This window comes from Dromiciops gliroides, chromosome 5, assembly GCF_019393635.1.
Source record: "Dromiciops gliroides isolate mDroGli1 chromosome 5, mDroGli1.pri, whole genome shotgun sequence".
NCBI lineage: Eukaryota > Metazoa > Chordata > Mammalia > Microbiotheria > Microbiotheriidae > Dromiciops > Dromiciops gliroides.
In genome coordinates, this window is record NC_057865.1 from 107,621,582 (window position 1) to 107,636,301 (window position 14,720).

The 14,720-nt window shown below is 41.5% G+C and overlaps 1 protein-coding gene across 2 annotated transcripts in view; it reads left to right on the forward strand.

Annotated features, from left to right (window-relative positions):
- The first annotated feature begins 1,038 nt into the window (after positions 1-1,038).
- CREB3L2 (cAMP responsive element binding protein 3 like 2) overlaps positions 1,039-14,720 on the forward strand; it is a 158,574-nt gene continuing 144,892 nt past the window's right edge. For both annotated transcript variants that reach the window (XM_043969079.1, XM_043969081.1), the window contains exon 1: positions 1,039-1,550. In XM_043969079.1, the coding sequence (XP_043825014.1) occupies positions 1,449-1,550 (102 nt within the window). In that variant the 5' untranslated portion in view covers positions 1,039-1,448. The remainder of the gene's footprint in view (positions 1,551-14,720) is intronic.

Here is a 14,720-nt window from a genome sequence, read left to right on the forward strand (position 1 = left end):
TCAAGTGTCTGAGGCTGAATTTGAACTCAGGTCCTCCTGAATCCAGGGCCAGTGCTTTATCCACTGCGCCACCTAGCTGTCCCCCTCTCTTTAATTCCCCAGCAGAAGCGACCTCTTATTTGATTCCTCCTACTCTCCTTATACATTTGCTATAATCTCATTTGTACGTATTTGTTCACAAACTCTTTTTTATAACCCCTATTGTATAGAATATAAGCTCTTTGAGGGCAAGGAGCCAGGACCATATTAATTGCTCCCTACACTCCACCCTACTTCCTCCTGATATTGAAATCAATGGAACAAGGTCCTGGAAAAGACAGGAGGAAGTAGGAAGGAGAAGACAATTGGAGTATGGTGTACACAATAAAGTAAAAATTGTGGATATTGTCTAAGTGTAGGAACGAATCGCAAATGTAATATTAATTTAAACATTTTAAATACACTAAAATTTAAAAATAAATATTTAATAAAATAAATTAATTTTAACAGAACAAATGAGTTAAAGGAAGCCAAAGCTCTACGGGAAACTACAACATGTCACGGTATAAAGCCAGGACGATTAAACTAGTCTCAAACCTTTGCAGTTTCACAACCATCTCCGCTTTCCTGTACTGAATTAGGTTAATTCGAGCGGAAGCACAGCTCGCCCCTTCTTTTTAAAAAAATGTATTCTTGTCCCTATTTCATTGGTCGGAGGCTCAAAGCTTCCCAGTCTCCAGTGGTTTTCTTTCCTGCCTGTTAGCCCCGGGTCCTGTTATTCCATTGGCCCCCGGTGAGAAACTCCACCCTTCAGCTGGGGCTCCAGGAGGAGGAGTCCCCCAGTGACGTCAAACCGAGAATTCCCTCCCACATTCCTGAATCGGGGCGGTGGAGCGCCCTCGTTCTCCGCCTACGTAGGCGGGATAAGGAGAAGAAATGGGCCACCGATTGGGTTAGATCTACAAAGCGATCATCCGATTGGCTGTTACTTCTAGGAGGAGGCGGTGTCTTCGGCCGAGACTTGAGGCTGGAGCTAAGCAGAGTAGGGAGTGAATTGCGAGTTTGGACCAGCTGTGGAAAAGTTGAGGGGGGGGGGGCAGGTGAAGATGTTGTGAGACGTAAAGGGAATCCTCTTGGGATGAGACGCCCCCTCCTCATTGAACTTCGGATGGGCGTCCCCCCTTAAGTCCTTCCATCCTGCGTCCTGGGTTCGGACAGCCTGTCTCCTTTCCTGCTCCAGCCTGCTCCCAGGCACTTTGCTTTCTCGAGGGACCTAAGGAGGGAAGTTTTTCCTCTTTCTTCTCTGTTAGAAGGAGAAGGTCCTTCTCCTCCAACGATTAAAACCCTGACCCCCAGGCAAGACACGCGCACGCTGGAATTCGGTATCCTCGTTGCCCATCTGCCTCCAGCTGTGTCAGGTTCCCCCCTTCCTCCCCGCAGTCTCGGCTCAGCCGGCTCCCCGTCCCACCATGGAGGTGCTGGAGAGCGGGGAGCAGAACCTGTTGCACTGGGATCGCAAGCTCAGCGAGCTGTCAGAGCCCGTGGACTCCGACAACCTGATGTACAACACGGTGAGGAGGCGGGCAAGGGCTCATGGAGGTCCCACGGGGTCCCTGGGTGCCCACGGGGCCGGCAGTGCAGGGAGGGCGGGGGCAGGGAGGAGGATGTCTCCAAAGGGAACAGCTGGAAACAGGATGAGTGGGGAGCAGCCAGACAAGCTGGGCAAGGGGGGCATTGCAAGGGAAAAGCCTGGGGAAAGGTGTAAATTTATTTATTTGAGTGAAATAAAGGTAGTTGGCCCGCTCAATCGCAATAACTTGCCTTTGTCAGGCAGTTGATGGTTGGTTTTTTTTTCCCCTCCTCAAATCACTTTCACATCTGGAATCTCGCTTTACTGCTCTCGAAAACCTTTCAGAGACAGGGATCGTCCCGTATCATTAACATTGTTTTAAAAGGAATATTGCAACTTTGATGGATGTTGGTGATAGGATAGCAAACGACACACTCCATATATATCTAAACAAAAGCATTACTACTAAGACGAAAAAATAGTGCCCTTCCGCCATTTCTCTCCTTCTTCCTCTCCCTTCCTCCTTTTAACATATTTTTCTGTGCTGTTTGAAGAGCCAGGCTATGTTTTAGGGCGAGTCTGTGTTACTTTTGGCTTTTGAGGTTCTGCAGCCCAGAAAACGACTTCTTCCCATCCGGAGTGGAAGACCAGAGCAGAAGTATGGAAAATCTGAGGCAGCTGGACATTTCAGAAATGCATCTTCCCCCAAGCTTCCACCAAGTCCCTTACACTGGGGAGTTTGGAGACCGTGTTAGTGAGTGTCATCAGGCATGGATTTTGTTTTGAAATGTATGAAATTATACTCTCTGAGCAGCCCACATAGTGAAGGCCACCTCACTTGTGATCTCTTTGTTTCTTTCCTGGTAAATTCAGAAGTTTGTGATTCAAGGGGAGGAGAAAATATAAGACACCAATAAGAAAATAAGAGACTTGGGCCAACTTCCCCTTCATCGTTCTTTTAGTAAGATCAGTGCCAGGATATTTGAAACTTTTTTGCAAAATGACCCCGCAGGCTCCACCTCTCTTGGGTTTCTGCCTTTATCTTAAGTTTCTTTGGGAAAAAAAGGATGAGGCCCTTCCAGCAGTTTTCTCCACAAGAGTTTGTGGTGGATGAGTAAAGCCTTCCTTGAAAAAATGTACAGCTCTGGGTTCCCACAGAAGAGACAGTTTGGGATGAGGTAGGGTCATCTGCTGAATTTATTACCAAATTCAGTTCAGGTCCTGAGAAGACCACTCCAGCTGCCTTTGTTTTTGCTTTCCTATGCACTTAATCATGTTCTAATTTACATTCTAGTTATTAGTGTCACCTCATTTTCTGTACTAGTTTATAAGCTCCAGGAGTGTAAGCATTATCGTGTGTGTGTGTGTGTGTGTGTGTGTGTGTGTGTGTGTGTGTGTGTGTATTCTGAGTCCTTAGCACATTGCTGGATAAATTTTTCAGAATGAATGAATTTGGATGGGTAGCTCATTAATTAAGCACTTAGGGTATTGCTGTCTTTCAGTTATTTTGTTTTGATCCCCTTAATTTCCTGGGGCACACAAGGTGTCAGAAAATTTCTAAGGATATATCTTTCAGTCAGGATTCCATTTTAGTCATCAAGGAGAGGCAGTCCCACAATTCTTAGATATTGAGTGTCCCAAATTTTGGGGACTAAGACTTTTGGGACCCCTGTAAGCCATTACCTGATCTCAGGAATGTAAAAATTTCCCAGTGCCTGTTTGTGTCTGGGATTATAGTGTCAATCACTACTCTTAGGAGCAGATCATTTTTCATGTTTCCATCCTAGATATTTTTAAGACTCTTCAGGATTGGTTTGGCATACAGACAGTCAAAGAGAAGGTGTGGTTAAAGTCTATAAAACCATGAAAGGTATGAATTAATGAATACCAATCAAAGTCAGACATAAAATGAAAGTTTAATTTACCCATATACTTTGATACTGCTTGACAAAGGTGTTTGTCCCTGCCTCAGAGAAGGTTCAGTGAAGAGTCCATGTGGAATAAGTTACCTATAGATATTCTTCCAGATGCTTCTGTTTGTGGATAAAATTGTGCTGATTGCATCAAACCCTGGAACCCTGTAGAGTCTTTTAAATAGTCACAGGATGAATGATTCACAGATGGATTGGAAGTTTACTTAGTCCAACCTCCTCATTTGAGAAAACGGAGGCCCAGAGAGGGAAATGATTACTTTTCCCTGGGCTTCAGTGGGAAATAGATATTCGAACCCAAGTCTTTTGACTCCAAATCCAGCACTCTTTCCATTATACAACAAATAACTGAAAAATATTTGACTTATCTACACAGGATAACCCAAGTGGATGAAAAATGCCTATTGTCCTAGGCTGTGATACATACATACATACACACATAATATGTGTGTGTATTTATATGTCACATTCAGTGTGTATCTATATTTATATCTATACTCACACAAACTCTGGCTTTGATATATATCATATATGCATATACATATATGTATGTATATATCAGCCTATGTCCCCATATATATCTATGTCTTTACCCCTTCCTTCCTTCCTTCCTTCCTTCCTTTCTTTCTTATCTATCTATCTTAGGACACACACATATGGGCACCATTATCATTCCTATATCAAAGATGATGAAAATGAGACTCTAAGAGGTTAAGGGACTTAGCCCATGATCACATAGCTACTGAGGTGTCGGAGGTAGGATTCAAACTCAGGTCTTCCTAATGCCAAGTCCAGTACTCTGTGGGAACTATTCCCTTAAAAAGTGTTTGTGAAAATTTAAATGTATTCAAGGAGAACTGCATTGTTGAATTCTGGTCATGGCTGAGGAACCTTTTTGGTCTTTTAAAAAGTTACCCCTAAATGTTGCATGCTAAATTGTCTGGGATGTGTAGGATTTCGATTGGTTTGGAATACATTTAAGTCAGCATTTTGTTGGCTCAGAATTTGTTTCTCATGTTATAAGTTTAGGAGTGGGATGAATTGGGTAAGGAAAGGTGAGGGAAAATCAATTTTAATTGATGGAGTCCTATGTTGTAAGAATTGGGAATGGGAAGGAGGAGGTACCATTTGTCATTTTCCCCAATATCTTGAAGAATCCCTGACTTGATCACCTTCTAGGAAACCTGGAAGCATGAATGTGTGGATGCTGATGATACAATGACAGTGAATACACACACACTTCCTAGTCATCCATGGATTAGTTGGATCTGCCTAGACTGCTGCTTCTCTCTTTAGCCTAGTGATTTGTCTTAAAAAGCATGCTGGTGTCAGTCTTACCATCTCATTTTTACAGATCAGGACCCTGAGCTTCAGAGAAGGGAAGTGACTTGATCCAAGGTTGCACAGCGAGTGGCAGAGCTGGAATTAGAATCTGGGTTTCCAAAAACTGTTTGATTGGCCTTCCCATTATTCCCTCCTGGTGGCATCAGTTCTCATCAGGAAACTTTAGGTCATCAAACGTGTTACAGTAGTCCAAAGACTACCACAGCATTAATAAAGACGATATTAAAGGGCAGGTAAACATTGATTAACCACAGTGAACCACCTTGGTCTGAGAGAATGGGTAATGAGGCACACTTCTCTCTTCTTAGTAGATGCAACACATTTAGAATGTAGCATAAATAGTTTTACTTGATGTTTTTTCTTTGTTATGAGGGAGTGTTTAGAATGGAGCTGATATATATATATATATATATACATACATACACATACATACATATATACGCATACACATATACACATACATATATACACACACACATATATACATATATATATATAAATAAATGACTGTAGTGTTAAAAAAAACACCCCAAGGAATTTGAAAACATTGAGTGCTAAATCAAGAATGATTCTCTATGGAATTAAAGAGCTAGTTGGTACAATAAAGTGCAGGAGTAGGAATCAGGAAGACCTGAGTTCTAATTATGCCTCAGATACCAACTAGCTATGTGACCCTGGGCAAGTCACTTCACTCTGTTTGACCCAGTTTCCTCATCTGTAAAATGAGCTAGAGAAGGAAATGGCAAACTACTCTAATACCTTTGCCAAGAAAATCCCAAATGGTGTCATGAAGAATTGGACAGGACTGAACCAAATAGCAACAAATTATTATTAATAAACTCAAGCACAATTTATCACTTGCCAGGCTCAATAAATAGCATTGAGTTGTGCTAATAGAACACAGGGGCAGGGGCAATCTTATTAACAATCCAAGGGCAAATCTGTAAGTTAGGTGGGGGAGGCGTTATGGCAGAAATCTGTTCTGCTGCTACCTACCTGTGAGGTCTTCACAGGACACTCATATATCCTGATATATCGAAAACATTGCCCTAGTTTACTAATATATCTAGGCTTTCTGCTTTTGGATCAAATGGCAAGGCCCGAGGCAGCTAGCTGAGGCCATAAGCACACACACCTGGCTGGACAAGATTGACTCGTTCTGCTCTTGGTTCAAAGCATCAAGGAAAGGCAGATGCTTATTTGTCAAAGGAGGTATTTTTCCATAGCAGGTGGCTATGATGAGGCCAGATGTGCCTTCCTTTTTCTTGGTCTCTTTACTGGGACCTCTACTTCGCACTGTAATTACTTGGCCTGGGGCAGATGACCTTAGGCCTTCAGGTGGATGCCTTCGAGTGTTTGGTCATTGTAACTAGTGACCACCTCACAACTATTCAGGTGTGTTCTTTCGGGGAGAGGTGAAGGTAGATTTGCTACTAGAATACTTATACTCTTTTGTAGGTCAAGCAACTGTGAAGTTAGAATCAAAAGGAAAAAAAAAATCACACCCCCCCCCACCTCAGTTTTTGGTGGGGGAGAGGGGAAAAACGTGATTCTGTTTCTTCACCCTTTCTTGCCTATTGTGTATTCTCCGTGGTCCCCAAATGAAAGAGACCTATTCTTAGTCACTCTATCTCTGTACCCATGGAGTAAATGATGAGCTGCTATTCTTCCTGTGTGAATATTGAGGTACAGAGAATTTTTTCCTCGATGGCAAGAGCTATGATTTTTGCTAATTCTGTTCTCTCTCCTGTGGTGCCTAGAATTGGGCTGGACACAGAAATGATTGTAAAGGTCTACCAATAAGTGTGTGCTGTTGGTAGGAAAGGGTTTCAGTCAGTCAAATATTTATTAAGTGCCTACTTTGTGCTGAGCACAGTGCTAACCACAACCACAAGAAAACAGACCCTGTTCTCAAGGAGCTCACATTCTACTGGATGAGAAAGCAGGCAAACGACTATGTACGAACATGTTATTGACAGGATCAGTTGGAGATAATCAACAAGGGGAAGGCACCAGGATATAAGGGGTATTGGGAGAGGCTTCCTCTAGAAGGTAGGATTTTAGCTGGGTCTTGAAGGAAATCTAGATCACGGTTTCTTAACCATGAAGGAGTATAGATCATGGATGCCTTCTACAGTCTGGTGGATTTCTTCTTGATGTTTTAAAATACATAAGATAAAATACGTAGGTTTACAAAGAGAACCAATTATATTGCAATATAGTTATTAAAATATATATATTTTAAAGTTCATGGAGCCTAGTTTAAGAACCCCTGACCTGGATGGTCCTTCATGAAATTTTTTTTTTTTAATGTGGTGTCTTGTAGATGGCTATTTAAATTTGTAGGTGGCTGTTGTTAGTTTGAAACATGCTTGGGAAAGTTAAGTACAATCGTGTCTTTCTTATTTGGGCTTGACCAGGCACAGCAATCGTCATCTTGACTTCTTGCCTTCATTGGCAGGTGCATTATCGAGAAAGTAGAAGCTATTCAGTGCCTACTTCCTCATCCACCCATATATCTAGCTCAGAATCTCTCCCCTTCTTGTGTAATCTGGGACCTTGTTCCCTTAGCAATGTATTGTAGGTGGGATCATCCCAGCCTCTGTATCCTCTTTAGTTTCTCCTTCTCTGATGCCTCTATCTCCTTTGTGTAAGCAAGTATATAGGACCCCATTATCTTGAAAACCAAACCCAACCAAACCCTTAGCTTGACCAGGCTCTCTTCAAATTACCATTCTATTTATCTTCCTTTCACTGTCAAATTTCTAGAACCAAAGTCTACACCTATTGTCTTTGTTTTTTTCCTTATCACCCATTCTCTCATTCATTAACCCCCAACAGGTTTGCCTTTGAGCCCCACTACTCATGAAACTGCCCTATCAAACATCACTAGCAACTTCCTAATAATCAGATATAATAGGCCTTTCCATATCTTTTTTTTTTTTGGTGAGGCAATTGGGGTTAAGTGACTTGCCCAGAGTCACACAGCTAGTAAGTGTTAAGTGTCTGAGGCCGGATTTGAACTCAGGTCCTCCTGAATCCAGGGCTGGTGCCTTTATCTACTGCGCCACCTGGCTGCCCCTTTCTGTATCTTTTTTGACTTCTCTGTAGCTGTTGACATCGTTGATTACCTTTTTCTTTTTGATTCTTTTTCTTTCTTGGCCTCTGTGATTTTTCACTGTTATCATTGCTTCCCTGGTTCCTTTTTTTCCTCTCACTCTCTAAATGTAGTTGAGTTTCTCACTCCTGGCTCTCCTTTCCTTATTCAATGCTTACTACTTTGAAGAACACATTCTTTTTTGAGACTTCCACTATTATCTCTATGCAGATGAATTTGAATCTTGGGGATCCCTCCAACTCCACAAGGCCTTCTATAGCAGGCCTTGAAGCTAATGAAACCAGAAACCAGCCACATCCTCTCCCTGCCTCCCAGTCCCTTCCCCAAGCCTAGCAAACTTTGAATTTGTCAGGCTTATTCATATGGCTAATAAAGGCCAAAGAAACTGAGCCATTTTTATCTCTGCGAGAAATTTATCTCGGGGAATGTGACTCATTCTGGGCCTGTTAGGTAAACACTGAGAAAGAGAGCTCTCTACTTTGAGCTTGGATATTCCTGAGCTTCAGTGTGTCTCAGCTAAGGTTTTACTGGTTGTCCAGCTTGGCAAAGCCTATCATCTTCCCACCTGCCCTAAACAGAGGTCCCACTCTTTAGCCAAAAAAGAGCCCATTTCATTTTGCTGGTGCCTTCCTTCTGCATGTATAACTAGCTAAAACTTTACATAGAGTTAGTGTTGAAACTTTACATAACTTCTAGAATTTATTCAACATGCGTGCCCATAGAAGTTACATTTCCTTGTGTCAGATGAACCAACCTTTTGAGTTATCTGACATTTGGTATGTGTAAAATCTCTACAGTCATTTTGTTCATCCAGACTCTCCCACATATTGTCTTATAGATAAAGATGTTGCTGACTCATTAGTAGTGGGAGACAACTCTTGGATTCTTTTTCCAAGATGTAGAATGATTTAATCTAAGTCACATTTTCTTGCCTCCCTCCACTGGTCCTAAGTACAGACTGTGGTCTTTAAAATGGATGATTTTATTTTTTTGGTTTTGTTTTGTCCTGTGTGAAGGACAAATTGGCCCCTAAAGGTATCATATCAAATCACATATTTGGGAAGGATCTCAGAAGCCATGCATCCTCTTGCCCATCCCTACAGAGCTCCCTCCAACATTCCAAACAAATGGTCACCCAGTCTTTGCTTAAAAGACATATGGGGATGCTGAACCTTTTGAATCAGGCCATTCATTTTATTGTGAAAGTTCTAATAGGAATTTTTTCCTTATGTTGAACTAAAATCTACTGATTTGGAATTTCTACCCATTGATGCTACTACTGCCTTCTGTGGCCAAACTAAACAAGTTTCTCATCTCCATCCAGCATGTTTCATTATGAATTCTTTGGAATCATGGGTGGTTATTGCATTGATCAGAGTTCTAAAGTCTTATAAGATTATTTGTCTTGACAATCTTGTTATTAGGAAAATTGCTCCTCTGATTCTGCTCTTTTTATTCTGCATCAGTTTATACAAATCTTCTTGGGGCTGAGACCACCCCCCCCCCCTTTTTGTGGGACAATGAGGGTTAAGGGACTTGCCCAGGCTCACACAACTAATAAGTGTCAAGTGTCTGAGGCCAGATTTGAACTCAGGTCCTCCTGAATCCAGGGCTGGTGCTCTATCCACTGTGCTACCTAGCTGCCCCAGAATCACCTCTTTTCGTACAACAGAATACTATTCCATTTATCTATATGCCATAGTTTGGCCAGCTATTTCCCATTGATGGACATTCTCTTAATTTTTAGCTCTTTTGATGTTGGCAAAACAAACAAACCAACCAACCTACCAAACCAACCCAGAAACTAAGGGGGGGGTATAGCTAATTTTTCAAAAGTGAAGAATAGAGTTTAATACTTTTAATCACTATTATGTTGTTAAAGCTGTCTCCATTGTTCTTGCCCATCCAGATCTTTTTGGATTCTGATTTTGTGTTCTAATGGATTAGCTATCCTACCCAACTTCACATTATCTGCATATTTGACAAGCATACTCTCTATGCCTTCATCCAAAACAAACGATAATAGGATCAAGGACAGATCCCTGAGACACTTCGTTATCGATTAATTCCTAGCTTGACATCAAAACTATTTTTGGAATTTTTTTTTTTTTATACTCTGAAGTGCTGGAGTACTCTTTACACCACATAGTTAGTTGTATGTTTGATTTGTTCAGTTCAACTGCCAGGTTACAGTTTGGGGATTTTGTAGCCTCTGCTCTCTAGCCTACTAAATCTTTAAAAATCCAGACAAAACAAGGAACTAAAAAAAGACAGACAGTGAAGTCGGAAGCCTTTTTTTTTTCTTTCCAGCATCAGAAAGAAATCTCTTTAAAGTTCTTGGCATATGAAACAAGACTGGAGCAGAAAAAAAAAAAAAACAAACCCAAAAAACAGCAACCACCACATCAATTTCCAATGGTCTGTGTGGAAAATCTGGTCTTTTCGTATTTCTCTATCTTGGAAATGTCTGAGTAACTTTATAAGGGGAATTCCTTTTGGCTGAGGAGCCTATATTTATAATTTCAATTGATGGGGAAGATTGTTTTTGATAAGACCTGGGGAAAACGAAAATGTCTTATCACTATTAGATCCATGTTTGGGTTCTGGCCATCATCCTGTACCCTTTCCCCAATCTATTGTCTTCTATTTTGTGGGCTCCCAGGCTCTTCAAGCTTGCATGTTAGCTTACCTAGCCAGGGATAGTTGTAGGTTAGCCTGTGTGTGTGTGTGTGTGTGTGTGTGTGTGTGTGTGTGTGTGTGTGTGTGTCTCAGTGTGTAGCAAGTCTTGTCTCATTGGGAACGTGGACTCAATGAAGATGGGCTAGCTTGTCTTATGCACAATGCCCAGCCTCGTGAAAGTGTCTAAATATAATAGTAGTAACCTCAATTGACTTTTATATAGTACTTTAGAAGTTAGTAAAACAATTGAGCCTTACAACTCTCTGAGATATGTAGTGTTTTATCTATATTATTCTACTATAGGTGGCATTATTTTCACATGAGGAAATTGAGGTACCAGAGAGTTAAGTGATTTAATCATGGTCATACAATGTGTTATTTCCAGAAATGGGACTTGAGCTCACAGCTTTCTGACTCCAAGTCAAGCATTCTATTACAGGAATTTATAGGAAGTATTTTAATCAGTGTTAAATTCTTGTTGGAGACCTTTTTACCAGTGCTGAAGTAGGTGCTTAAGTACCTTTCCCCTATTTCCTCTTCCTAGTCTTTGCTAAGACTTTAGCATTTCATCCTTTCATGCCTTCATTTAATCATTTAAGAATATTGGCTCTTTTCAATTTCTGTGCTACATGGGGGCTTCTAGGCTTCAGAATCTGAACTAGTCATAGAGGAAAATCTTCCCTGGACAGGTTTTGCCTGGGTGCGACAGGCATATAGAGAGCAATGCCAAGGGGACTATAGTGGAATGCTTTAGGAATCCGTAATTGGTTCTCTTCTGTTCAACATTTTTCATATGTGATTTGGATCAAGCGTGGATGGTATGCTTATCAGATATGCAGATGAGGCAGAGCTTGGGGGTGTTTAACAGATTGCATGGGCAGAGTTCACAAAGAACTTGGGGCTAGAACAATGGGCCAAAGCAATTAAGATGAAACCTAATAGGGGTAAGTGCAAAGATCCAAACTTGGGTTCCCCAAACCAATTATACTGGCACAGGATAGAAGAGGCATGGTTAGACAAGAGTTTATGAGCAAAAGGTCTGGGGCTTTGTTGGAGATTATAAGGTTATCATAAGTCAGCAATATATGATAGGCAAAATAATCTAAGGCTAGGGAAAAGCTAGGGTGCTAGACTTCGTTCACAGAAGTGTGGTACACAGAACAAAGACTTCAGGTGACAGAGCTGATATGCCATGCTCTGGCCATGTCACATCTGGAAGACTACAGATGCTTGGAAAGTCATAGACAAGATAGAGTGCATCCACAAAAGGGTGACCTGGGTGGCAACCAGACCGGAGAAAACAAGCCACAAGAGGAGAGGCTGAAGGAAGTGAGAAGGCTTAGCCTGGAGAAGAGGAAATTTAGGGGGAACATGTCTAAGCTATTTCGGTATATTTAAACATGTGGAAGAGGGATCAAAGTTTGCCCCCGAGGGCAGAGCTAGAGGTAGTAGATAGAAGTTGCAAAAAACAAAAACAAAAACAAATTTAGGGGTGATTTAAGGAAAACATCCCAGAGATTAGAACTATTCAAAGGGAAGGAGTGAGTGGTTGGGTTCCACTCCATAGAGGTTTTAAGCAGAGGCTGGATGAAGGTGCACTTGTTGGTCACATTGTAGAGGGGAATCCTGTTAGGTAGCGGTTGAACCAGGTGGCCTCCAAGTACCTTTCCAGATCCAACAGTCCATGGCTCTGTGACTATTTTTTGAGACATACTTTTGACAAAACAATGGTTTGGAGGTGGGGGCAGGGATGGGGCTGGGGAGGAGTTCTATGCAGTGACAACTATCATTAGTCGTTCCATTCAGGTGCACCAGAGGAAATTGAAATAAACAAAGGAAGTCAAGTCTTTGGCCTTTTCCATCCTGTTCCTTTTGCTTCCTCCCACTGGGACAGTGAGTAGTGGTTTGTCCAACTTAATACCTAATATAGCCTCAATCACAAATGAATCACTGATATATGGAAGCAGTAAAAGGAGCTGATTGGTTCAGTTCTCATTTGAAGTATTTGCTTTCAAAGCAAGCAGAAGTAGGTATTTGAGAGATGAGGCACTTTGGGTCCGGAATGTTATATACATGGACAGATGTGGTTATTTTGTCGGTCAGTTTTGCTAGACTTTTTTTTTTATTCTACAGGAGGGCTCAGGGTGTGTGTGTGTGTGTGTGTATCTATATATACATATATACATATATGTATATATATGTGTGTGTGTGTGTGTGTGTGTATCACATATTGAGAAATGATGGGTATAAAAAATACCAACAAACAAACCAAGGCATCAATAAAACTTACTTAAAAAGATTGTAGACATGAAAACAGTTGTGTGGAAAACACATTTTTTAAAGAGGTTTGTTAAAGTCCCAAAGAAATTTTGTCCCCTTCCTCTCATCCTTCATCTCCATCATCCTGGCTCTTATTTATAGATACATCACTTTAAGATTTGCAAAATGCTTCATAGAGATTACCTCATTCCTCACAATATCCCTATCATGTAAGTGCTGTTTTTATACTAATTTTATAGATGAAGAAATTGAGGCTGAGGGAGGTTGTAAATAACTTGCCCAAGGTCCCAGTCAGGATATGAACTTGGGTCTTCTTCCTGAGTCCAAGTCTACCATTCTACCCACTAGATCACCTAGCTCTAAAGTTAGATAGCACTCTACAATAATACTGTGAGGTAGAATACATAAGTGGTATTAACCTCATTTTTACATATGAGAAAACTGAGTTTCAGGGAGGTTAAACTGACCGAGTTTAGGTCCCATGGCCTGTTAAGGGCAAAATCAGAACCCAAGTCTTTCAGCCCCAGGTCCTGAGCTCTTCCCACTTTGCAGGTTGTCAGATGGAAGCACTTGACTTACAGATGTCCCTTCTGTTGTGAGGATTCCTCTACCCATACTGAAGGCAGGTTTTCATCACTGTCTCCTAACATGGGACTTCCTTCTTACTGCTAATGCTATGGCCAAGGAGGAATTGATCCCTCCTCACCACTGTGAGGAGTGGGAAAGGAAAAGTAAAGAAGCCACTTTACTGCTAGGAATGGGTCAGATTTGTGGGCAGGTCAAGAAAACAAAAAACCTCTGTCCACTAGATGAGAGTAAAAGAGGTCCCTTTTACCCTACGATTCAGGGTGGCATCGGAGGGAGAGAATGATCTTCTAGAGAAGTGAACTCTGGTGGGAGAAGTTGTACCCTTCACTTGGAACTCAAGATTCAATAATATCCATTTTGTTCATCAGGAAGTTGAGGTTCCAGGAGGCTGGGTGACTTGTCCAAAGGGACACAGCCATTCAAAGGCAGAGCTGGGCCTTTAGGATTCTGGTCTGACAGCTACATTATGAGTCAGGCAGGCTTTGGTGGGCTAGCCTGTGAACCTAAGAGCTATTTATACCAGCATTTTTATGGGGAACTCTGTTTTGAGCTCAAGTAACCGACAGAGAAATTCAGAAACTGGAGATTGCCTGTTGTAGGGTCTGATTTTCACATTTCTTTCCCAGGTGAATCATCTGTTTCTCACTTGTGGGCCAGCAGGAAGATTGAATGAAATTACTGACCATGCCTGCCTTATTATAGTCCCCAAAGTTTATGGGTGACACAATATGGGGGGTGCCATGGCAGAAGAGTAGGGGTGAGGAGAACTGATGATAACATCTTAGTCATTTGCATTTTAAATTAATGAACGATTGGGGCAGCTAGGTGGCACAGTGGATAAAGCACGGGCCCTGGATTCAGGAGGACCTGAGTTCAAAGCCAGCCTCAGACACTCGACACTTTACTAGCTGTGTGACCCTGGGCAAGTCACTTAACCCTCATTGCCCCACCAAAAAAAAAATTAATGAACCATCTATGTGTTTTTCCTACCCAAATGATTTCTGAACCTCGGGCAGACCTTCAGTTTTAAGTTTCATTTGGTAAAACACAATGCAAAGTTTTAAAAATATTTTCCCATTCCTCACTGATGGCCTTGGGAGAAAAAAAAAGGGGGGGGTCTTTGTGAAATATCTTACTCCCAACTATGTAATGAAGTCAGTTTTCTTAGCTATAGTATTTGATTTGCATTTGTTGTTATTTGTAAGGTATATGCTGTGTCTCATCCATTGCT